Source organism: Hemiscyllium ocellatum, chromosome 23, assembly GCF_020745735.1.
Source record: "Hemiscyllium ocellatum isolate sHemOce1 chromosome 23, sHemOce1.pat.X.cur, whole genome shotgun sequence".
In the NCBI taxonomy this organism is placed as follows: Eukaryota; Metazoa; Chordata; class Chondrichthyes; order Orectolobiformes; family Hemiscylliidae; genus Hemiscyllium; species Hemiscyllium ocellatum.
In genome coordinates, this window is record NC_083423.1 from 58,750,483 (window position 1) to 58,774,930 (window position 24,448).

Below are 24,448 nucleotides of genomic sequence, written 5' to 3' on the forward strand. Positions count from 1 at the left end.
GCACATACTGACAGCATGTCCTGTGATCTTGTAATAAAGAGAGTTTCAGAACTATATAGTACTTTTTGAGAAGAGTATGAACCTGTCTAATTAATAATTGAAACGAAGCGTGGAACAGTGTGCACTAAATAATAGTTGAAGTAACTAAATTGATGTGACGATCTTGAAGCAGCCACTGCAGTTCAACTGGTGAAATCATAGGGAACTATCTAAGGCAGGGGAGCCTGATGGCAGAGCAAGGCAATTACCAGCAGGATGAAACATGGCACCATTCCCAGGGTAAGGCACATGGGCTACAACACAACTCGACACAGCAAAGGCACATCATGACAAGGCAAAGTGTTACACTCCCCACGGAGCTGTAATTAATCAAAATAATCACATTTAATAGATAAATTTCAAGTGAAGGAACTACCAACAAGATTTTGCCTTTTGTAACTTTTACTTTAACACGAATCTGAACAGTCACAAATTAAATATGAATTAATGAGGAAATGATGATTCAAGGATAAAGGCAAATTTCATTTTCTATAGACAATACAACAAAGATATACCTTACCAATCACAAGCAGCCCCATTATTCCCCAGAGACAAAAGTCACCACTAGCAGTTCCAGAGGTTTTCTATTCAGCTTCTGTGAGATAGGATCTCTCACTCTCCCACCCAACCGATACAGTCTAATTCACCAGGAGCTGGGTTCTAACACAGGTCCCTGGATATAGATAAACGTAGGCTCCTCATTGACTCCACTTAGTTCAATTCCTGTACAGAGTTAATTTAATAGGAATGTTGCTGCCTAAAAGCCATATGTGTTGGCCGGCTCAGTGTGAGATTGAGCATCTGAAACCAGCAGACCATTAGGAGGGAGTGCATTACGAGAGGCTGGGGGTGTAGCTCCACCTTGGTAAGATGCTGTCTCTTCTTTGATTTTCCCAAAAGAATTCCCTGACACATTCACCTGAAACAAACAAAAATAGAAGGTGCTGGAGAAGCTCAGCAGGTCTGGTTAAGGCCTTTGTTAAAATCCAGAATCATTGGCCTCAAAACGTTAACACTATTCTTTCTCCACAGGGCTGGCAGACCAGCTGAGCTCTTTCTGTTTTTGCTCATCTCATATTTCCAGCATCTCCAGTTCTTTGTTTCATATTAACTACACTTGTGTGCTTGCTCAGCACCACCAGATTTCTGCAACATCACTCCAGGGAACTGTCACCATCTTCATTGGCATCTCTGGAATATGTCCAGCCAATGTTGGTGACAGGAGTGCACTGTTTGTGTAGAGTGTGATATATCTGACTGCAATGTTCTTGCTGCAGGTTCTGTTTCGTCCTGTGGCTATGATGGTCCCAGATTATGCACTCATTGCTGAACTCTCTCTCTACTCCATGGGGTTTGTCAGTGCTCGGATCCTCGCTGCGAAAATTGTAGCAATGTACCGACTCTGCTCGGAGCAAGTAAGTATTACTGAGCATTGGAATATAAGACAATCACTGATGCTTTCGCTGTTAAACATCTCTATTTCCTATTACAATGATCTCTATTAAAGCTGCTATCACTGACGCAGGGATCCCAGGCATGAGATTGGCTTTATTTGGATTACTGAGGCTTGAACCAACACTGTGAGACATTTGCGTTTCCTCAGGCTGATTTTTGCTCTCAATAGCTCAATCCAGGTACGTTCACAACTTGGCACTGCCCTGAGTGGTGTGATGTTGAATGGGTGGGGTTTAGAGGAAGGTGCATTATGAGGATCAGACTGACCCCCCCACCCCACCCCCACACACACATAGACACAGACACAGACACACGTCAGAAGCAGCCACAGTGAACCGTTGAAGATGCCTGTGTAAAAGGATCACCTCAGTTCTATCTAACTGTGACCCCTAAGTGATAAACATTCAGCATTCTAATACTCACCCTCATGCTCCTTAATCCCCACTCCAGTGCCCCTCTCTCACTATAAACCCAACCCACCACACACCCCAACATCCCAACCCCAACTGTCCTGGGTCCTCCATGATTCTGTGATGCCGATGAGCACAAGAGATTCTGGCTTCTGATTGGCTGACAACTCTCACTCAGGAGGACTGCTGCTCTGGGGTCTTGATCCCCAGGGGTGTCTCACTGGTGGCCTTGCAGCTGTCTGATTATCATGACATGATGTGGAAGTGACATTAAACCCTTGGTGATCATGCAACGAGCTGACAGCTTCACATTGTGTCACCACTAAGGCCACTGACTCAATATCAGCTCTGCCAATGCACTTGAAACCCTCAGCCAGATATTTCACTCAACCTGTTCAGACACAGCTCTGGAGCAGTGGCACTGTAGGAACGCAGGCCTCCTGACTCAGAGGTTCAGACACTATCACTGGACCAGAAGAGATCCCTTGTTTTATTAACTCTAGACTTGACTATTTGAACACACTCCTGGCTGGTCTCCCACATTCTACCAAAACACTGCCACTTATGTCTGAACATATCAATCCCATTCCCCTGTTCTCACTAGGTTCCACTCAAGTAAAAGCCTGATTTTACAATTCCCATCCAGTATTCAATTCTCTGCTGGCCTCCCTCCTCATTTCCATCTTCTCCACTCCACAGTCCCTCAGGGTCACCTCCTCCCTCTAAGCCTAGCCTCTTGTACATCCTCATTTATGATCCCTGCACCATAGGTGGCCTAGGTCTAGGCTCAGAAATACTCTCCTCACCCTCTTGGCCTCCCTACATCATCCTCTTCCTTTAAACATATGGATAAACATATGGATGAAAATGGAATTGTGTAGGTTTGAAGGGCTTCAGATTGGTTTCACAGGTCAGCACAACATAGAGGGCCGAAGGGCCTGTACTCCACTGTAATGTTCTATGTTCTACAGTTGAACTCTGTGAGTATTTTGTTCCTTAAGCTAGTATCTCCTAGTGTGGCTCAGCCTGTGCTTTGTTTAATCATTCTGCTGTGAAGCATCTTAACATATTTCTTTGTGTGCTCTCTAAACATAAGTTGTTGTTGAAATGGTTTAGAGGAAGTGAGGCAGGTAGACAGAAACAAAAAGAGAGAGAGGGACAGAGGCAGGGATATAGTGAGAGAGGGATAGGGACAATGGCAGGGATAGAATGCGAGAGAGGGATAGAAACAGTGGCACGGATAGAGGGATAGGAACAGTTGTAGGGATAAAGTGAGAGTAGGGAACAGGGACAGTGGCAGGGATAGAGTGAGAGAGAGAGGGATAGAGTGAGAGAGAGAGAGAGAGAGAGAGGAACAGTTGCAGGGATAGAGTGAGAGAGAGAGAGAGATAGAGTGAGAGAGAGAGAAAGATAGGAACAGTTGCAGGGATAGAGTGAGAGAGAGAGAGAGAGGGATAGAGTGAGAGAGAGAGATAGATAGGAACAGTTGCAGGAATAGAGTGAGAGAGAGAGATAGGAACAGTTGCAGGGATAGAGTGAGGGGGGAACAGGGACAGTGGCAGGGATAAAGTGAGAGAGAGAGGGATAGAGTGAGAGAGAGAGAGAGAGAGATAGGAACAGTTGCAGGGATAGAGTGAGAGAGAGAGAGAGGGATAGAGTGAGAGAGAGAGAAAGATAGGAACAGTTGCAGGGATAGAGTGAGAGAGAGAGATAGGAACAATTGCAGGGATAGAGTGAGAGAGAGAGAGAGCGGGATAGAGAGAGAGAGAGATAGGAACAGTTGCAGGGATAGAGTGAGAGTGGGGAACAGGGACAGTGGCAGGGATAGAGTGAGAGAGAGAAGATGCTGGATAAAGAGATTCCAAGATAGAGTGAGAGTGAAGATGAAAGAGCATATCATGGGAAATGAGCAACAGATATATATGAAGAGTTTAGACAATAAACATAAAGCTGAAATCCTGGGAATGTCATTTCTAATTAGCTGAGAGCCAGAATGAAAGTAACAAATTTTACAAAGGTAGATTATTACCTAAGGTGCTTATCATTCTATATCCCATGTTGATTGTATCTGGTGACTGAGTGAAATAACAAAATAAAAGTTATCAAAAGCACTATCTGAGTGGGACATTGATCTATTGTTTACTAATCAGAGTTTCTTACTTGCAGCTTTCCTCTCAACATCACTATGATTATGGGATGCGAGCTGTAAAATCCGTCTTAACTGCAGCTGGAAACTTGAAAGTCAAGTACCCCGAGGAAAAAGAAGAGGTTCTCACACTTCGCTCCATCACTGATGTCAACCTGCCAAAGGTACACTGACCGGCATCACTGACCGACATCACTGACTGGCATCACTGACCGGCATCACTGACCGGCATCACTGACCAGCATCACTGACCGGCATCACTGACCAACACCTCTGACCTTAACCTGCCAAAGGTACACTGACCAGCATCACTTACTGGTATCATTGACATTAACCTGCCAAATCTACACTGACTGACATCACTGACTGACAAAACTGACCTTAACTTGCCAAAGGTACGCTGACTGAAATCACTGACCGATATCACTGACCTTAACCAACAGAAGGTACACTGACTGACATCACTGACCTTAGCTTAAAAGGTGCACTAACTGACATAACTGACAGTAATCTGCCAAAGGTACACTGACTGACATCACTGACTGACATAACTGACCTTAACCTACCAAAAGGTACACTAACTGACATCTTGACAGACATCACTGACCTTAACCTATCAAAAGATACATTGACCGACATCACTGACCGACATCACTGACCTTACCCTGCCAAAGGTACACTGACCGACATCACTGACTGACATCACTGACTTAACTTACCAAAGGTACACTGACAAAGAGGAATCTACAAGAGCAAGGGGGTCTGATGGATGGCAGTTATAGGAAGGGAGGAAAGTTGCAGATACAGTCACATAGCTGGGTTAACTCCAGGAAAGGTATAAGGGTAGGCAGCTAGTGCAGGAGTTTTCTGTGGCTATACCCATTTCAAACAAGCATTCTGTATTGGAAAATGTATGGGGCGATGGATTCTAAGGGGAATGTAACAAGGACAGCCAAATTTCTGGTGCTGAGACTGGCTCTAATGCAATGAGGGGCATGTCGGGTTCCAAGAGGTCAATTGTATAAGGGGATTCTCTACTCCGAGGTACAGACAGACGTTTGTGGCCAGCAGCGAAAAATCCGAATGTGTGTTGCTTCCCTAATGCCGAGATCAAGGATGTCACAGAGAGGGTGCAGAATGTTCTCAAGGGGGAGAGGGACCAACAGGAGGTCATTGTACACATTGGAACCAATGACATAGGAAGGGAAAAAGATGAGATTCTGAAGGGCGAATATAGAGAGTTAGGCAGGAATTTAAAAAGGAGATCCTCGAGATTAGTAATATCTGGAATCCTCCTGGTGCGACGAGCTAGTGAGGCTGGGAATAGGAGGATAGAGCAGATGAATACATGGCTGAGGAGCTGGTGTATGGGAGAAGGATTCACATTTTTGGATCATTGGAATCTCTTCTGGGATAAAAGAGACCTGTACAAGAAGGACGGATTGCACCTAATTGGAAGGGGACTAATATACTGGCAGGGAGATCTGCTAGAATTGCTAGGGGGGACTTAAACTGGCACAGTAAGTAATCCGAGCAGACAGAGAACAAACCAGAGGACTGACCAATTGAACTGCATTTATTTCAATGCAAGGGGCCTAACAGGGAAGGCAGATGATCTCAGGGTATGGTTAGGAATATGGGACTGGGATATCATAGCAACTACAGAAACATGGCTCAGGGATGGACAGGACTGGTAGCTTAATGTTCCAGGATACAAATGCTACAGGAAGGATAGAAAGGGAGGCAAGAGCGGAGGGGGCATGGAATTTTTGACAAGAGATAGCATTACAGCTGAACTGAAGGAGGATATTCCCAGAAATACATCCAGAGATATTATTTGGGAGGAATTGAGAAATAAGAAAGGGATGATCACATTATTGGAATTGTATTAAAGACCCCCTAATAGTCAGAGGGAAATTGAGAATTTGTATGGTGATCTCAGTTATCTGTAAGAATAGTAGGGTGGTTATGGTCAGGGATTTTAACTTGCCAAACATAGGCTGGGACTGCCATAGTGTTAAGGGGTTAGATGGAGAGGAATTTGTTAAGTGTATACAAGAAAATTTTCTGATTCAATAAGTAGATGTACTTACTAGAGAAGGTGCAAAACCTGACCTACTCTTTGGAAATAAGGCAGGGCAGGTGACTGAGGTGTCAGTGGGGGAGCACTTCAGTGCCAGCGATCATATTTCTATTAGTTTTAAAGTATTAATGGAAAAAGATAGACCAGATCTAAAAGTTGAAGTTCTAAATTGGAGAAAGGCTAATTTTGACGGTATTAGGCAAGAACTTTCAAAAGCTGATTGGGGGCAGATGTTCACAGGTAAAGGGATGGCTGGAAAATGGGAAGCCTTCAGTAATGAGATAACGAGAGTCAAGAGAAGTTGGAGGTGTAGTGGATAGCAAAGAAGGTTACCTCGGATTACAACAGGATCTTGATCAGATGGGCCAATGGGCTGAGAAGTGGCAGATGGATTGTAATTTAGATAAATGTGAAGTGCTGCATTTTGGAAAAGCAAATCTTAACAGGACATATACACTTAATGGTAAGGTCCTAGGGAATGTTGCTGAACAAAGAGACATTGGAGTGCAGGTTCATAGCTTCTTGAAAGTGGAGTCGCAGGTAGATAGGATAGTGAAGAAGACGTTTGGTATGCTTTCCTTTATTGGTCAAGAGTATTGAGTACAGGAGTTGGGAAGTCATGTTGCGGCTATACAGGACACTGTTGGAATATTGCGTGCAATTCTGGTCTCCTTCCTATTGAAACTTGAAATGGTTCAGAAAAGATTTACAAGGATTGGAGGATTTGAGCTATAGGGAGAGGCTGAACAGGCTGGGGCTGTTTTCCCTGGAGTGTCAGAGGCTGAGGGGTGACCTTATAGAGGTTTACAAAATCATGAGGGACATGGATAGGATAAATAGACAAGGTCTTTTCCTTGGAGTGGGGGAGTCCAGAACTAGAGGACATAGGTTTTGGGTGAGAGGGGAAAGAGATAAAAGAGACCTAAGGGGCAACGTTTTCACGCAGAGGGTGGTACGGGATGGAATGAGCTGCCAGAGGAAGTGGTGGAGGCTGGTACAATTACAACATTTAAGAGGCATCTGGATGGGTATATGAATAGGAAGGGTTTGGAGGGATATGGGCCGGGTGCTGGCAGGTGGGACTTTTCTGGGTTGGGATATCTGGTTGGCATGGATGGGTTGGACAGATGGGTCTATTTCCATGCTGTACATCTCTATGACTCTATGTCTGACATCACTGACCTGAACCTGCCAAACGGTATACTGACTGGTCACTCTATCACTATGTTTGATTCTGTGAACATTCTGCCTGAGGTACAGAGTGGAGTAATAACTGGATCTGATTTTCCAATATGTAGCCTCCCTGCAGGTTATGTCTCCAGCATTTCTCTGTTATGAAAAGGGGCAGCTCCACATTTTCGAGACGAGATTCTGCTCAGGGTCTGGCCACAGTGGGTGGGTTTGAGTCTAGTCAGGGTTTGGGGGGTGAGGGGCTCTCAAGCGGAGTCAAGTAATGGCAGACATGGGGGTTGGGTAGGAGGCAGGTTGGTTGGAGCTGAGATCTAGTCCAGTTTGCAGACAACAGGAGGGAGAGGGTGAGGTCCAGCACTGAGATGGGAGGGGGTAGGGTGGAGACCAGTGTCAGTGGAAGAAATGTCAGGTCTCCAGAAGCTGTTGGGTCAGCATGTGGAGGGTGTAACTGTCTAGAGATGTATCGTTGGGGCTGTGTAAGCTAAGTACTGCGTTAGTTTAATCGTTACTCAGGAGTTAGACTCAGTAAGTATTTAATCTGATTTATATGAACCCTCCAAACTCTCTGAATTAAATGGAATCATTGAGAGTGTTACAACTGGGATTCCACAACTCAAAGAACAAAAAGAACAAAGAAAATTTACAGCCCAGGAAGAGGCCCTTCGGCCCTCCAAGCCTGAGCTGATCCAAATCTGCTGTCTAAACCTGTCGGTCAATTCCTAAGCATCTATATTCCTCTGTTCATGCACCTACTCATGCATCTGTCCAGACGCATCTTAACTGAATCTATCGTGCCTGCCTCTACTACCTCTGCTGGCAACGTGTTCCAGACTCCCACCACCCTCTGTGTATCCCCCTTAAACTTTCCACCTCTCACCTTGAACACATGACCTCTCATTATTGAATCCTTCACCCTGGGAAAAAGCTTGTCTCTATCCACCCTGTCTATACCCTTCATGATTTTGTAAACCTCAATCAGGTCCCCCTCTTAATGTCCTTTTTTCTAGTGAAAACAAACCTAACCTACTCAGCTTCTCTTCATAGCTAGCACCTTCCATTCCAGGCAACATCCTCGTAAACCTTCTCTGCACCCTGTCCAAAGCGTCCACATCCTTTTGGTAATGTGGCAACCAGAACTGTACACAGTATTCTAAATACAGCCGAACCAATGTCTTGAACAATTTTAACATGACTTGCCAGCTCTTATACCGAATACCCCGTCCAATGAAGGCAAGCATACTATATGCCTTCTTGACCACTCTATCCACCTGTGCAGCAACCTTCAGGGTAAAATGGACCTGAACTCCCAGATCTCTCTGCCCACCAACTTTTCCCAAGGCTCTTAATAGAACATAGAACAATACAGCACAGAACAGGCCCTTCAGCCCACGATGTTGTGCTGAACATTTGTCCTAGCTTAAGCACCAATCCATGTACCTATCCAATTGCCGCGAAAAGGTCACCAATGATTCTGACTGCCATTCCCACAGGCAGCACATTCCATGCCTGCACTACTCTCTGGGTAAAGAACCCACCCCTGACATCCCCCCTATACCTTCCACCCTTCACCTTAAATTTATATCCCCTTGTAACACTGTGTTGTACCCAGGGAAAAAGTCTCTGACTGTCTATTCTATCTATTCCTCTGATCATCTTATAAACCTCTATCAAGTCACCCCTCATCCTTCGCCGTTCCAATGAGAAAAGGTCTAACACTCTCAACCTATCCTCGTACGACCTATTCTCCATTCCAGGCAACATCCTGGTAAATCTCCTCTGCACCTTCTCCAAAGCTTCCACATCTTTCCTAAAATGAGGCAACCAGAACTGCACACAGTACTCCAAATGTGGCCTTACCAAGGTTCTATCCAGCTGCATCATCACCTCACGACTCTTGAATTCAATCCCTCTGCTAATGAACGCTAATATACCATAAGCCTTCTTACAAGCTCTATCCATCTGAGTGGCAACTTTCAAAGATCTATAAACATACAGCCCAAGATCCCTCTGCTCCTCCACCTTACTAAGAACCCTACCCTGTATTCCGCATTCTTATTTGTCCTTCCAAAATGGACAACCTCACACTTGACAGGATTGAACTCCATCTGCCACCCCTCTCAGCCCAGTTCTGCATCATATCTAAGTCCCTTTGCAGCCAACAACAGCCCTCCTCACTATCCACAACTCCACCTGTCTTCGTATCGTCTGCAAATTTACTGACCCACCCTTCGACTCCCTCTTCCAAGTCATTAATAAAAATTACAAACAGCAGAGGACCCAGAACTGATCCCTGCGGAACTCCACTCGTAACTGGGCTCCAGGCTGAATATTTACCATCTACCACCACTCTCTGACTTTGACCAGTTAGCCAGTTCTCTATCCAACTGGCCAAACTTCCCACTATCCCATGCCTCCTGACTTTCCGCATAAGCCTACCATGGGGAACCTTATCAAAAGCCTTACTAAAATCCATGTACACTACATCCACTGCTCTACCCTCATCCACATGCTTGGTCACCTCCTCAAAGAATTCAATAAGACTTGTAAAGAAAGACCTACCCTTCACAAATCCATGCTGGCTGTCCCTAATCAAGCAGTGTCTTTCCAGATACTCATAAATCCTATCCCTCAGTACCCTTTTCATTACTTTGCCTACCACAGAAGTAAGACTAACTGGCCTGTAATTCCCAGGGTTATCCTTATTCCCTTTTTTGAACAGAGGCACAACATTCGCCACTCTCCAGTCCCCGGCACCACCCCCGTTGACAGTGAAGACGAAAAGATCATTGCCAACGGTACTGCAATTTCCTCTCTTGCTTCCCACATAATCCTAGGATATATCCCGTCAGGCCCAGGGGACTTGTCTTTCCTCAAGTTTTTCAAAATGCCCAACACATCTTCCTTCTTAACAAGTATCTCCTCTAGCTTACTAGTCCGTTTCATATCTCCTCTTCAACAATACGGTCCCTCTCATTTGTAAATACTGAAGAAAAGTATTGATTCAAGACACCCCCTCTGGTCGGACAATCTACATACTGAGTTAGAAAAGCTTCCTGGACACACTGCACAAACACCGCCCCATCCAATCTACTTGATCTAAAGAGCTTCCAATCAATATTTGGGAAGTTGAAATCGCCCAGGACTACTACCCTGTGGCTTCTGCACCTTTCCAAAATCTGTTTCCCAATCTGTTTCTCCACATCTCTACTGCTATTGGGGGGCCTATAGTAAATACCCAACAAGGTGACTGCTCCTTTCCTATTTCTGACTTCAGCCCATACTGCCTCCAAAGGCAGATCCCCCTCGAACTGCCTTTCTGCAGCCATTATACCATTTCTAATTAGCAATGCCACACCCCCTCCTTTTTTACCACCCTCCCTAATCTTTCTGAAAACATCTGTAACCAGGAACCTCCAACAACCATTCCTGTCCCTCTTCTATCCGCGTTTCCGTGATGGCCACAACATCGTAGTCCCAAGTACCAATCCACACCTTAAGTTCACCCACCTTACTTCTGATACTTCCATTCATTGTATAATTCGCTCTGAAATTAGTCTTGCCTAAGTGCATCATTTGTCTGGATTGAAAGCCATCTGCCACTTTTCTGCCCAACTCTCCAGTCTATCTATATCCTCCTGTATTCTCTGACAGCCCCTTATGCATTCTGCCACTCCATCAATCTTTGTGTCATCTGCAAACTTGCTGATCATACCAACAGTGCCTTCTTCTAGATCATTTATGTATATTACAAATAACAGTGGCCCCAATACTGATCCCTGTAGAACACCTTTCTCCATTTTGAGAAACTCCCTTCAACTACTACTCTCTGTCTCCTATTGCTCAACCAGTTCTTTATCCACCTAGCTGGAACACCCTGCACACCATGTGACTTCACTTTCTCCATTAGTCTACAATGGGGAACATTATCAAATGCCTTACTAAAGTCCATTTATATGACATCAACAGCCCTTCCTTCGTCTAGCAACTTGGTCACTTCCTTGAAGAACTCTGTTAAGTTGGTTAGGCACGATCTCCCCCACACAAAACCATGTTGCCTATCACTGATAAGCTCATTCTTTTCCCAATATAAATAGATCCTATCTCTGTACCCTCTCCAGCAACTTCTCCACACTGACTTCAGGCTCACTGGTCTGTAGTTACCCAGAATATCCCTACTACCCTTCTTGTACAGGTGAACAATATGAGCAACCTTCTAGTCCTCCAGAACCTCATCTGTATTTAAGGATGCCACAAAGATGTCTGCCAGGACCCCAGCTATTTCCTCTCTCACCTCCCTCAGTAACGTGGGATAGATCCCATCCAGTCCTGAGGATTTATCCTCCTTAATAACCTCTAGAGTACCCAACACATCTTCCCTACTTTTGCCAATGTGATCCAGACTAATCAAACTTCTATCTCTAATCTCAGGATTCATCATGTTCCTCTCCTCAGTGAACACTGATGCAAAGTAATCATTCAGAATCTCACCCATTCTCTCAGGTTCAGCTCACAGCCTGCTTTCTTTATCTTTTAGTGGACCAATCCTCTCTCTAGTTACCCGCTTACTTCTTAGATAAGAATAAAATGCTTTGGGATTCTCCTTAATTCTGCTCGCTAAAGCTGTTTCATGACCCCTTTTAACCCGCTTGATACCTTGTTTAAGACTTGTCCTATTCATTCAATATTCCACCAGGGCCCATTCTGTCCTCAGCTGCCTAAACCTTATGTACATTTCCCTTTTCCTCTTGGCTAATCATACAATTTCTCCCGTCATCCACGGTTCATGAATCTTGCCCTTCCTATCCTTTGCCTTCAATGGGACATGCCTATCCTGCACTGCCATTAACCTATCTTTGAAAGCCTCCCACATCTCAAATGTGGACTTCCCTTCAAATAGCTGTGTCCAATCCACATTTCCCAGCTCCTGCCTAATTTTGATATAATTAGCCTTGGCCCAGTTTAGTACTCTTCCCTTAGGACCACTCTCTTCTTTATCTACGAGTATTATAAAACTTACAGAATTGTGGTCACTGTTCCCAAAGAAATCCCCCACCGCAACTCTTACCACTTGTCCTGGTTTGTTCCCCAGTACCAGGTCCAATATGGCCCCTTTCCTCGTTCGACTATTGACATATTGCTCTAGAAAACTCTCCTGGACGCTTCGTATAAATTCTGCTCCATCCAGACCTCTGATGCTAAGTGTATCCCAGTCAATGTTGGGAAAATTAAAATCTCCCATCATCACTACTCTATTGCCTCTACATCTATTTATAATCTGTTTATCTATTTGTTCTTCTACCTCACACTCACTGTTGGGAGGTCTGTAATACAGCCTCAACAATGTAACTGCACCCTTCTTATTTCTCAGCTCCACCCATGATGCCTCAGTACCCAAGACCACCATAGTGTCCTCCTTTAGCACAGCCTTGACCAGCAATGCAACTCCAACCCTCCTTTTACTTCCCTCCCTTTCCTGTCTGAAATGTCTATATCCTGGAACATTCAGTTGCCAATCATCATGCCCTTCCTTCAACCAAGTCTCTGTGATGGCAATAATGTCATACTCCCAGGCACCTATCCAAACCCCAAGTTCATCTGCCTTACACACTATACTCCTTGCATTAAAGTAGATGCATTTCAGGCCACCAGTTCTTTTGTGCTCACCTGCTCTCTGCCTATTCTTCCCTTTATTAATGTTATTTTCATAATTCTTACCGTCTGCAGTCTCCACCTCGCTGTCTACTTGTTTTCTCTTCTGGTTCCCAGTCCCCTGCCACATTAGTTTAAAACTTCCCCAACAGCAGTAGCAAAATCTCCCCCAAGGACATTGGTTCTGGTCTGGTTCAGATGTTGACCGTCCCTTTTGTAATAGTCCCACCTTCCCCAGAACCGGTCCCAATGTCCAACAAATCTGAACCCCTCCCTCCTACACCATCCCTCAAGCCACATGTTCATCCTGCCTATTCTTTCATTTCTACGCTGGCGAGCACATGGCACTGGTAGTAATCCCACGATCACTACTGCCTATCTACTCCCTTACAATAGAATCCCCTCTGACTATGGCCTTATGAGTCTTTTTCCCGCCCCTCTGAACAGCAGTACCCACCACGGTGTCATGATCTTGACAACTACTGCCCTCCCCTGATGAGCCATCTCCCCCAACAGTATCCAAAACGGTATACCTGTTTTGGAGGGAGATGACCGCAGGGGACACCTGCACTGCCCTCCTACTCTCCTACTCCTCTACCGTGGGCGGCACGGTGGCACAGTGGTTAGCACTGCTGCCTCACAGCGCCTGAGACCCGGGTTCAATTCCCGCCTCAGGCGACTGTCTGTGTGGAGTTTGCACGTTCTCCCCATGTTTGCGTGGGTTTCCTCCCATAGTCCAAAGATGTGCAGGTCAGGTAAATTGGCTACGCTAAATTGCCCGTAGTGTTGGGTAAGGGGTAAATGTAGGGGTTTGGGTGGGTTGCGCTTCGGCGGGTCGGTGTGGACTTGTTGGGCCGAAGGGCCTGTTTCCACATTGTAAGTAATCTAATCTTTTTCTGCATCTTGGTCACCCATTCACTGTCTCCCTCAGCAATTCTAACCTGCGGTGTGACCAGTTCACTAAACGTGCTATCCACGACCTCCTCAGCATCGCGCTTGCTCCACAGTGAGTCTATCCACAGCTCCAGAGCCATCATGTGGTCAAACAAGAGCTGCAGCTGGACACACTTCTTGCAACTGTAAGAGTCAGGAACGTCAGACATGTTCCTAAGCTCCCACATCAAGGCACATGCCAAACACCCATCGACTCTTCCAAACTGACAGTAAAGTCCCTCGACACTGTCCCCATCAAACACTTGCAGGACAGGTACAGCCTGGGGGTCATTACAGAGTAAAGCTCCATTTACTTTTTTTAAATTCTTGTAATAGATGCTGTATGGGTGAGATTTGGTGAAGCATCCTCTGTTCTTTTAAAAAGAATGTCAAAAATAATAATATGTTGGTGCACTGTATCAAAATAAAACACAAATTAACAGTCAAACACAACTTTGTATCATGAAAATGAAACTTACTAATGTAAAATATCATTGTTCGGGTTTATGACGCACCCCTGCTCCTGTGGTGCCCATTCCAGTCTCGATAGCCCTCTATACATAGTCTGGCAGCAGATGAGCGACTGAGTCCCATATGCAGCATCTCCACCCCAGATCCCCGATATAAGAGGAGAATCTGCCTTTATTGGAGGGGGCCCCAGCAGGGATGTCCACTACCAGAGGGCAAAACGGTCCAGGAAGCGGGTGAAGGCATGACACTGAGAGTGTACACCATCAGCCTGGATAAATAACACCTACATGCTCGTTGAAAGGGCATCAGGAGGATATCACTGAGATGGTTGAGAGTGTGGGCCACCATGTCATGGGGGAAGGGTCCATGGTGTGGAGCTGTTGTTGGGTTCTGGAGGTGTAGGGCTCAGTTCGTCCTGAAGTCGAGAGTGTGGTGGTCAGACAGCATCTGAGGAGCAGGAGAATCAACGTTTCAGACAAAAGCCTTCATTAGGAATCAGGCTGTTAGCCAAGGAAGTGGAGAGTTAAATGGGAGGGGGTGTGGGGCGAGGGGGGGAAGGTAGCTGAGAGTGCAATAGGTGGATGGAGGAGGCTCCTCCAAGGTGGTGTGCCCTGATGATATATTATTTCCATCAGGTACGTGGCCTGCATTACGACACACAGTTCCTGTTCATGGAATTGCCCTACCCTCTGGTCTCCTTCCAGAAATTGTCTGTCTTTTACATGGACTGACCATGCTCCAGAACATGGTTGGCTTGCACTGGAGCTTTCCCCCTGTGGGAGTGGTGGCTTTTGTCAGGGAGCCACTGCTCAGGAACACGTTCCTCCTCGAGTGTGGTTTGTGCTGGCTGAGGGAGCAGAGAGCAGATAAGTTCAGTCCTGACACCTCGTGAGCATTCAAAGTGGCTAAGGTATGCGGTGGGCTTCCAGACAAACTGATACCTGAGGGTGGAACCAAATGTGGGTCCCTGGCACTGTGAGGCAGCAATGGTAACCGCTGAACTACAGTGCCACCCCATAGTGGTCACTGGCTTATTGTAGGAAAAACAGCAGCCAATTTGTACATAGCGAGATCCCACAAATAATGACTCAGTGGTTAGCACTGCTGCCTCACCACACCAGGGACCCAGGTTCAATTCCAGCCTTGGGCGACTCTCTATGTGGAGTTTGCACATTCTCCCCCTGTCTTCCTAAGTTTCCTCTGGGTGCTCTGGTTTCTTCCCACAGTCCAAAGGTTAGGTAAATTGGCCATGCTAACTTGCCCATAATGTTCAGGGATGTGTAGGTTACGCACATTAGTCACGGGAAATGTAGAATAATAGGTAGGGGAATGGGTCTGGGTGGGATACTCTTTGGAGGGATAATGTAAACTGGTTGGACCAAATTGCCTTTTCCAAACTTTAGAGACTCTATGATCCATTCTGAACAACTGCTTTTATGGCCATTGGTTAAAGGATCAGGACAGTAGAGAGAATTCTCCAATAGCAATTTTGAATGATTTAGCATTCACCCTGGAGGATAACTGACTTAATGTTGCAGCAGGAAGACAGTACCACTGACAGTGCAGCACTCCCTCAGTTACTTCAAAACTGTCTGGGAGTTAATACACACAAGGAGTACAGTGTACTAGGAATGACAATTTCCAATTCAGTAACTTTGTTTCTACCCCAGGTTACTGAGGGGAGGGAGAGAGGAAATAGCTGGGGCTTTAACAGATAACTTTGCAGCATCCTCGAACACGAGTAATGTCCCAGAGGACTGGAGAATTGCTAACGTTGTCCCCTTGTTTAAGAAGGTTAGCAGAGACAATCCAGGAAATTATAGACCGGTGAGCCTGACATCAGTGTTAGGGAATCTGCTCTAGAAGATACGGAGGAATAGGATCTATTCCCATTTGGAAGAAAAAGGGTTTATCAGTGCTGGGGCGACATGGTTTTGTCCAGGGAAGGTCATGTCTTACAAATCTAATGGAATTCTTTAAGGGAGTGACAAAGTTGATTGATGAGGGAAGGGCGGTGGCTGTCATATACATGGACTTCAGTAAGGCGTTTGATGAGGTTCCCCTTGGTAAGCTGATGGAGAAGGTGAAGTCGCGTGGGGTTCAGCATGTACTAGCTAGATTAGATTCCCTACAGATTAAGTTAGATTCCCTACAGTGTGGAAACAGGCCCTTCGGCCCAACAAGTCCACACCGACCCTCCGAAGAGCAACCCACCCAGACCCATTCCCTTTGCGTTTACCCCGACTAATGCACCTAACACTACGGGCAATCTAGCATGGCCAATTCACCTAGATGGATAGAGAACTGGCTGGGCAGCAGGAGACAGAGAGGAGTAGTGGAAGGGAAGTTCTCAAAATGGAGACCTGTGACCAGTGGTGTTCCGTAGGGATCCATTTTGGGACCACTGTTGTTTGTGATATACATAAATGATTTGGAGGCATGTATAGGTGGTCTGATTATCAAGTTTGCAGATGACACTAAGATTGGTAGAGTAGCAGACAGTGAAGGGGACTGTCAGAGAATGCAGCAGAATGTGGATGGATTGGAGAGTTGGACAGAGAAATGACAGGTGAATTTCAATCCGGGCAAGTGCGAGGTGATGTATTTTGGAAGATCCAATTCAAGAGCGAACTAAATGGAAATGCCCTAGGGAAAATTGGTGTACTGAGAGAGCTGGATGCTCATGTCCATTATACCCTGAAGGTAGCAACGCAGGTCAAGAAGGCTTGCAGCATGCTTTCCTTCATCGGATGAGGTGCTGAGTACAAGAGTTGGCAGGTCATGGTACAGTTGTATAGGACTTTGATTTGGCCACATTTGGAATACTGTGTACAGTTCTGGTCACCACATTACCAAAAGGACGTGGATGCTTTGGAGAGGGTGCAGAGGAAGTTCACCAGGAAGGTGCCTGGTATAGAGGGCATTAGCTATGAAGAGAGGTTGAGTAGATTATGATTGTTTTCATTAGAAAGACAGAGGTTGAGGGGGGACCTGATTAAAGTTCACAAAATCACGAGCGGTGTAGACAGGATGGATAGCAAAACGGTTCTTCTGCAGAGTGGGGTACTCAATTACAAGGCGTCACGAGTTCAAGGTGAGAGGGGAATAGTTTAGGGGAGATATGCATGGCAAGTTCTTTAAGCAGAAGGTGGTGGTTGCCTGGAGTGCATTGTCAATGCAGGTGGTAGGGGTGGGAGCTATAGCTTCATTTAAGATGTATCTAGACAGATACATGAATGGGCAGAGAGCAGACGGATACAGAACTTTAGAAAATAGGTGATAGGTTTAGATAAAGGATCTGGACTGGCGCAGGCTTGGAGGGCCGAAGGGCCTGTTCTTTTGCTGTAATTTTCTTTGTTCTTTGTTCTATCCTCTTAGCACCAAGCTCCACATATTCTGCACTAAACAAAAAAAAACCCAAAGAACTGCAGCTACTGGAAATCATAAATAATATCAGAAATTGCTGGGAAAACTCAGCAGGTCACACAGCATCTGTGGAGAAAAAGCAGAGTTAACGTTTGGCAAAAGGTTGGGATTTATGTTAGAGAAGTGGTGGGAGAGGGTGAAGGAGTAAACAATAGATGGAAGAGGACCCAGAGAGAGAGAAAAACAGTTGGGTAGATAAGGAGTGGACAAAGACCAGCCTGGGAGAATGAATAGCTGCTAATAGATTAGATTCCCTACAGTGTGGAAACAGGCCCTTCAGCTCAACCAGTCCACACTGACCCTCCAAAGAGTAACCCGCCCAGACCCATTTCCTTCTGACTAATGCACCTAGCACTATGGGCAATTTAGCACGGCCAATTCACCTGACCTGCACATCTTTGGATTGTGGGAGGAAACCGGAGCACCCGGAGGAAACCCACGCAGATACTGGGAAAGAACGTATAAACTCCACACAGACAGTCACCTGAGGCTGGGATCAAACCTGGGACCCTGGTGCTGTGAGGCAGCAGTGCTAACCACTGAGCCACTGTGCTGCCCAAATGGTGACCCTTAATGACTAACAAGGCCTAGGGTGTGGGGGTTGGGAGAAGATGTTCAGGGCCTAACATTGTTGAACTCAATATTGAGTCCAGAAAGCTGTAGACTTCCCAAGCAGAAAATGAGGTGCTGTTCTTCCAGCTTACACTGAGCTTCACTGGAGCACTGCTGCAAGCCTGAGACAGAGGTAGTTGGCCAAGGAATATGGTGGTGTGTTGAAGTGACAGGCAACTGGAATCTCAGGGCCATTTTTGCAGACACAATGTAGTGAGGAGTGAAGCAAGAAACAGTTTGTGTGGAAGGCTGACAAGGCAGCCTATAAACCACAGTGGTGGGGAGCCCTCAGTTGAGAAACCCTCTTTGTGGGCTACCACACACACACACACATTGTCAGCTATTAATTGTCCCCACTAACCACTATGTATTCTCCCAGGCTGACCATTAACCACTGCTTTGTCTGTCCAAATATTTTTCTCTTTCTGGGTTCTATCTCCACTGATCATTTAGTCCTTCCCCTTCTCCCCCCACACCTACTTCAGTATTTATACCAATGTTTCCTAGCTACTATCAGTTCTGAAGAAGGGTCATTCGACAAAAAAAAATGTTAACTCTGCTTTCTCTCCCCAGATGCTGCCAGACCTGCTGAATTTTTCCAGCAATTCCTGTTGGGCTCCATATATTCTGACTTCGTGTGTGTTTTGAGAGGAAGATTTTATAAAGTTTCATCAGCTTCTAGTCCTGTTAATTTCTAAGTTGCTTTTATTTCCAATTTTCAGTTCCTCTCCCACGACATCCCACTTTTTGACAGCATAATTTCTGATCTCTTCCCGGGGGTCGTTTTGCCAACTCGTCACCATGGCAACCTGGAGATTACTATCCAAGAAGCCATTAAAGAATTTAAACTTCAGCCTTCACCCTGGTTCATTGAAAAAATCATTCAGGTAATGAATAGGATGCCATTGAAAGTGTTGTCTCCAGACTAGGAATGAATAAGATCCCCGGTTTTATTGGGGCTAGGGAGAGGAAGAGGGTATGGGTTAAATTCCAACATTTGGGCCAGAGCTTTGATTTCCAATCTAAGGGGTGAAGGGTGGATATTTTGTCACTGCCTCCCATCTCATGAGGCCTGTGAAGTGATCTTTGCTCTATTTAGCAGAACAATCTACTTGATCATGGTATAGCCCAGGCACCCACTCCAACTCCTCAGATGAACCCCAACTTTATTCAACACATGATATATAAAAAAAAGACTTGTATCTCATAAGAGCAGTGATCCTAACACTGACTCTTGAGGAACACCAATCCTTGAGGAACACCACTGTCTATCATCCCATGGCTGAAAGTACCCACTTACCACATTCTGCTGTTTTCTGCCCTTAAGTTGACTTTATCCAGTAAGACACTGACCTTTCTATCCCATGAGCCTCGATTTTGTGAACCAGCCTTTTATCCAGTACATTGTCAAACACTTCCTTAAAATTCATATAGACAACATCCACCATGCTTCATTAACCTTCTCTGTTAGATCACCAAAATACTTAATTACACTTGTTAAACACAATTATGCCTTTTACAAATCCTAAATTAAACCCAAACTCTCCGTGGGCCTATAGGTGTCCTCTCTAATCATTGATTCTAAAACTTGATGTTGATCTTGATGGCCTCACTCAGAATCTTCACATGTCTGTCTGTTGAATCATGTTTAGCACTTTCCAATTCTTTGACATCTCCCCCATATTGAGGGAAGACTGGAAGATTTTCGCAAACCTTTCCACTCTCTCCACCACCATTTCCTTGAGCAAACTGTGATGCATCCTGAAAAGGTGACACTAAGGCTTTGTGTCTGTCAATTCTCAGCCCATCCACCATTCCATCAACTCACTTTCTACAGATATTTTGTCAATATCTTCTTCATTAGCAACCATTCATACTAAGGGGAAAATGACAAAGTTACAGGATTGATAACATACACCTCATCTCTATAATGTTGATCATGATAACTGCAATTGGTGTCAAAACACACCTAGTTCATAAGGGAAGGCAATCTGCTGGCCTTATTTGGTCTGCTCTATACATGATCCCTGACCCACAGAATTATGGCCGATTCTGAATCGTCTTATTCATTCATAGGATATGGATGTCACTGGCTAGACTAACATTTATTGCTCATCCCTAATTGGCCAGAGGTCAGTTAAATGTTGAACACATTGTTGTGGGGCTGAAGTTACATGTAGACCAGACCAGGTAAGGATGGTAGATTTCCTTCCCTGAAGGACATTAGTGAATCAAATGGATTTTCCCCCAACAATGGTTACGATCTCTGTGAGATCATTTTGATTTTAGTTCTGCATTTCTTTTTTTCTTGAATTCAAATTTCACCACCTGCCACTGGCGGGATTTGAAACCATGTTCCCAGAAAATTGCCTGGGGTGCAGGATTACCATCCTAGTGAAATTGACACTTAAATGGCTCAGGAAGTTATTCTGTTCAAGAACAGTTCGGGGTGAGTAACAAACGCTGGCCCAGTGACACCAACATTCTACGAAAAAAATAAAAGAACGACATATCAAACAAAGGACAAAGTTCTGAAGAAGGGTCATTGAAATGTTTACCTTGATTCTCTCTCCACAGATACTACCAGACGTGCCAAGTTTTTCCAGCAATTTCTGTTTTTGTTTCCATTAAAGAAAAAATGTTCTCAGCTATTATTCTCACCTTGTGCAGAGGCTCTCACTGCGCTGTTTACTCTTTCCCTGCCAATTGAAGATGCTTGGGGTTCCCTTTAACGTTGACTGCCATTCTATTGTCATACTCTCTCCTAGCCGATCTTACTCTCCTCTTCACATTCGTTTCCAACCTTCTTACTGGAAGAATTCACTCGACTTGTAACTTTTCTATTTTATTCTCCTGGTATCGAGTTATGCTCTCATTGCTGACTTTGTAAGTCTCTAGCAAAACCCCAAGGTGCAGGAAGGAATAGTTTTCACTGTGACAATTTCTTTATCATGTAGCTTGTCTCCTTCATGTTGGATGGAAATGAACATCTTTAATTGTTTATGTCCTCAGATTTATGAAATGATGTTGGTGCGCCATGGCTTCATGCTGGTTGGGAGCCCCCTGGGAGGTAAGACTTGTGCCCTGAAGGTACTCGCTGGTGTGCTGGAGCTGCTGGAAGAGAGGGGCCTGATGGATGAACATAGAGTGCAGTATGTCATCATCAATCCAAAAGCCATCAGCATGAGCCAATTGTACGGCAGCTTTGATCCAGTGTCTCACGAGTGGAATGATGGTGAGTCCAAACCACAGGTGAAGATGTACATAGAAATGAGCTCATTTCTAACCAGCTCAGTCATTACACAAACAAATCATTCTGGAACTCATCTCACAAGAAGAATCATAGCCATAGGATCCTACAGCATGGAAACAGACTCATCAGTTCAACCCGTCCACTCCGATTATATTCCCAAATTAAACCATTCCCTGCTCCTGGTCCATATCCTTCCAAACCTTGCCTATTCATGATATGGAGATGCTAGTGTTGGACTGGGTTGTACAAAGTTAAAAATCACACAGCACCAGATTATAGTCCAACAGGTTTCATTGGAAGCGCTGGCTTTCAGAGCGCTACTCCTTTATCGGGTGATTGTCAACCTGATGACAACCACCTGAGGAAGGAGCAGTGCTCCAAAAGCTAGTGCTTCCAACGAAATCTGTTGGACTATAACCTGGTGTTGTGTGATTTTTAACTTTGCCCATTCGTGAACTTATCCAAATGTCTTTAAAAATGTTGTAACTGTGTCCACACCTACCACTTTTTCTGGCAATTCATTCCACATATGAACCACTCTCAGTGTAAAAAAGTTACCCTCATATCTTTTTTAAGTCTTTCTCCTCTCACCTTAAAAATATGCCCCCTGGTTTTGAATCCCCCACCCTTTGTACATCCCTCATGATTCTGTAAACCTCAATAACGGTCACCTCTCAGCCTCCTAACCTCCACTGAAAATAGTCACAGTCTTTCCAGTCTATTTTTATATCACAAACCCTGTATTCCTTGTAACATCCTTTCGGAACCAGTCTCATAATACCCTTCCTATAACAGGGCAAACAAAACTACACACAATAAAAAAAAGGATGATGCAAGAAAGTCTCTCAAGACTCAGGAGCAGCTGCAATCTCCATGCTCCTCTAAGTCCACTTTTTCAGATAGTCCTTGCATCTAAAATTTAGTTATCAGAAATCATCCACGATGCAAGTGGCTTTGTTGAGGACACTGCAGACAGTGAAAATGCCTTGTGGACAAATGGTAAGATATTAGGCTTTAGATTGCTTGAACTGTTTACCAGAGTGAATAGATTTGAAGAGAAAAAGTCACACCAGGTAGGTAGGATTTTCACCAGTAGTCAATGACAGGAATTAAAGGCAAAAAAATGACAGAAAAAAAGCATTACCAACCTAGTTACATCTTTCACAAATGTTTAAAACCAAATGTCCTATAGACATATCTTAATGATGGGGCTTTATCAATAGTGAGATTTTCCAGGGAATATATCAGGACAGGAAAGATATCCACTCTCCTGCAGCTGTCTTGGTGCTGGATGTCAGAATTAGGGACTGGGATAAGCCACTTTCTAAGCACTCCAGGATTTGCTGACCTTTACAATGAAGAATAATTTCAGCATCCATCAGCTATCCCTGTGAGAGTTTCTCTGGGAAGAGTTGTGTTAACTAACAGGGCGCTTGCTTAATATCCCAGACTATCAATGTACCCACTGACCTTTTCCAGCTAGCGCCTCCTCTGTCCAGCAGGTGTATGGCATTGTGGAGTGTCGAACACTGTGGACTAGGATACTGGTAAAGCTTTGAATGCTGGTTCGTGAACCTTTTCTGGATTTGGCCTGCTAATTGCTGCACTGGAGAGAATCATCGAAGGAGGACATTCAGACCATCAACCTCAGTGCTAGCCCACTGAAGGAGGTCACCTGGTGTTTATTCCCCACCTGGAGCGCTGTACATTCTTCCTTTTTGGGTAGTGATCCAATCCCCTTGAGAAAATGGCTCTACTAGAGCTGCCACCCCTTGTACTCTCAGGTGGAATGCATACCCAATCTCAAACAGTGTGAGCAGATTTCTTCTTGTGTTACAATTGCTTCTTTTTTCCTTCAATCTGTATTCTCTGATTCTTGATCCTTCCACCACTGGGAATAGTTTCTCCCTTTTTTATTCTGTCATGCTCCCTTATAATTATGAGCCTCTGTCAAATCTCCCCTAATCCTCAGTATATATTCTTAACCACACTCTCAAGCTGTTCCACCACATTCAATAATTAATGCACTGATAATGCTAGGTCTCTTTGTTCCTGCACCCTCTTTAAAATTGAACCCTTTATTATGTGTTGCTTCTTCATATTCTTCCTAGCAAAATGAATCACTGCACACTTCTCTGCATTAAATTTAATCAGTTGCTTGTCTATCCATTCCCACCTCCTTTGTCCTTTCAAAGTTTGCATTATTCTCCTCACAGCTGACAATGCTTTCAAGTTTCGTGTAGTCTCCATGTTTTGAAATTCTGGCATGCACGCTAAGGTTGAGGTCATTAATATGTATCGGGGAAACAAGGTTCATAACACTAACTTATGGAGAACTCTATTATGAACCTTTCTCCAGTCCAAAAAAATACAATCACCGCAACTCTCTAATTCCCATTATTCTCTAATTCCCATTATTCAGCCAATTTTGTGTCCGTGTATTGTGTCAAGGGTGCCACAGTAACTCAGTGGTAAACATTGCTGCATCACAGTGCAAGGGACCCAGGTTCGATTCCAGCCTCAAGTGACTATCTGTGTAAAGTTTGCACATTCTTCCTTAGTCTGCATGGGTTTCCTCCCACAGTTACAAAGGTGTGCAGGTTAGGGTGGATTGGCTGTGCTAAATTGTCCATTGTGTCCAGGGATGTGTAAGCTAGGGGGGGTTAGTCATGGGAAGTGCAGGCTTATTTGGTAGGGGGAGGGTCATAGTGTTGATGGGCTGAATGGGCTGCTTCTGCACTGTAGATAATGTTCCTGTTCATTTTATTACATGAGCTTGA

General features: G+C 44.8%; 1 protein-coding gene across 2 annotated transcripts in view; it reads left to right on the forward strand.

Moving 5' to 3' along the window:
* Nucleotides 1-24,448, forward strand: part of LOC132826812 (dynein axonemal heavy chain 3-like) — a 323,241-nt gene that overhangs the window by 108,267 nt on the left and 190,526 nt on the right. The window contains exons 11-14 of one of the 2 annotated variants that reach the window (XM_060843056.1): nt 1,317-1,454; nt 4,071-4,214; nt 19,138-19,302; nt 21,428-21,650. In XM_060843056.1, coding sequence (XP_060699039.1) covers nt 1,317-1,454; nt 4,071-4,214; nt 19,138-19,302; nt 21,428-21,650 — 670 coding nt within the window. Of the gene's footprint in view, nt 1-1,316; nt 1,455-1,631; nt 1,674-4,070; nt 4,215-19,137; nt 19,303-21,427; nt 21,651-24,448 lie in introns of those variants that run through there. The other variant, XM_060843057.1, reaches the window with a different exon arrangement.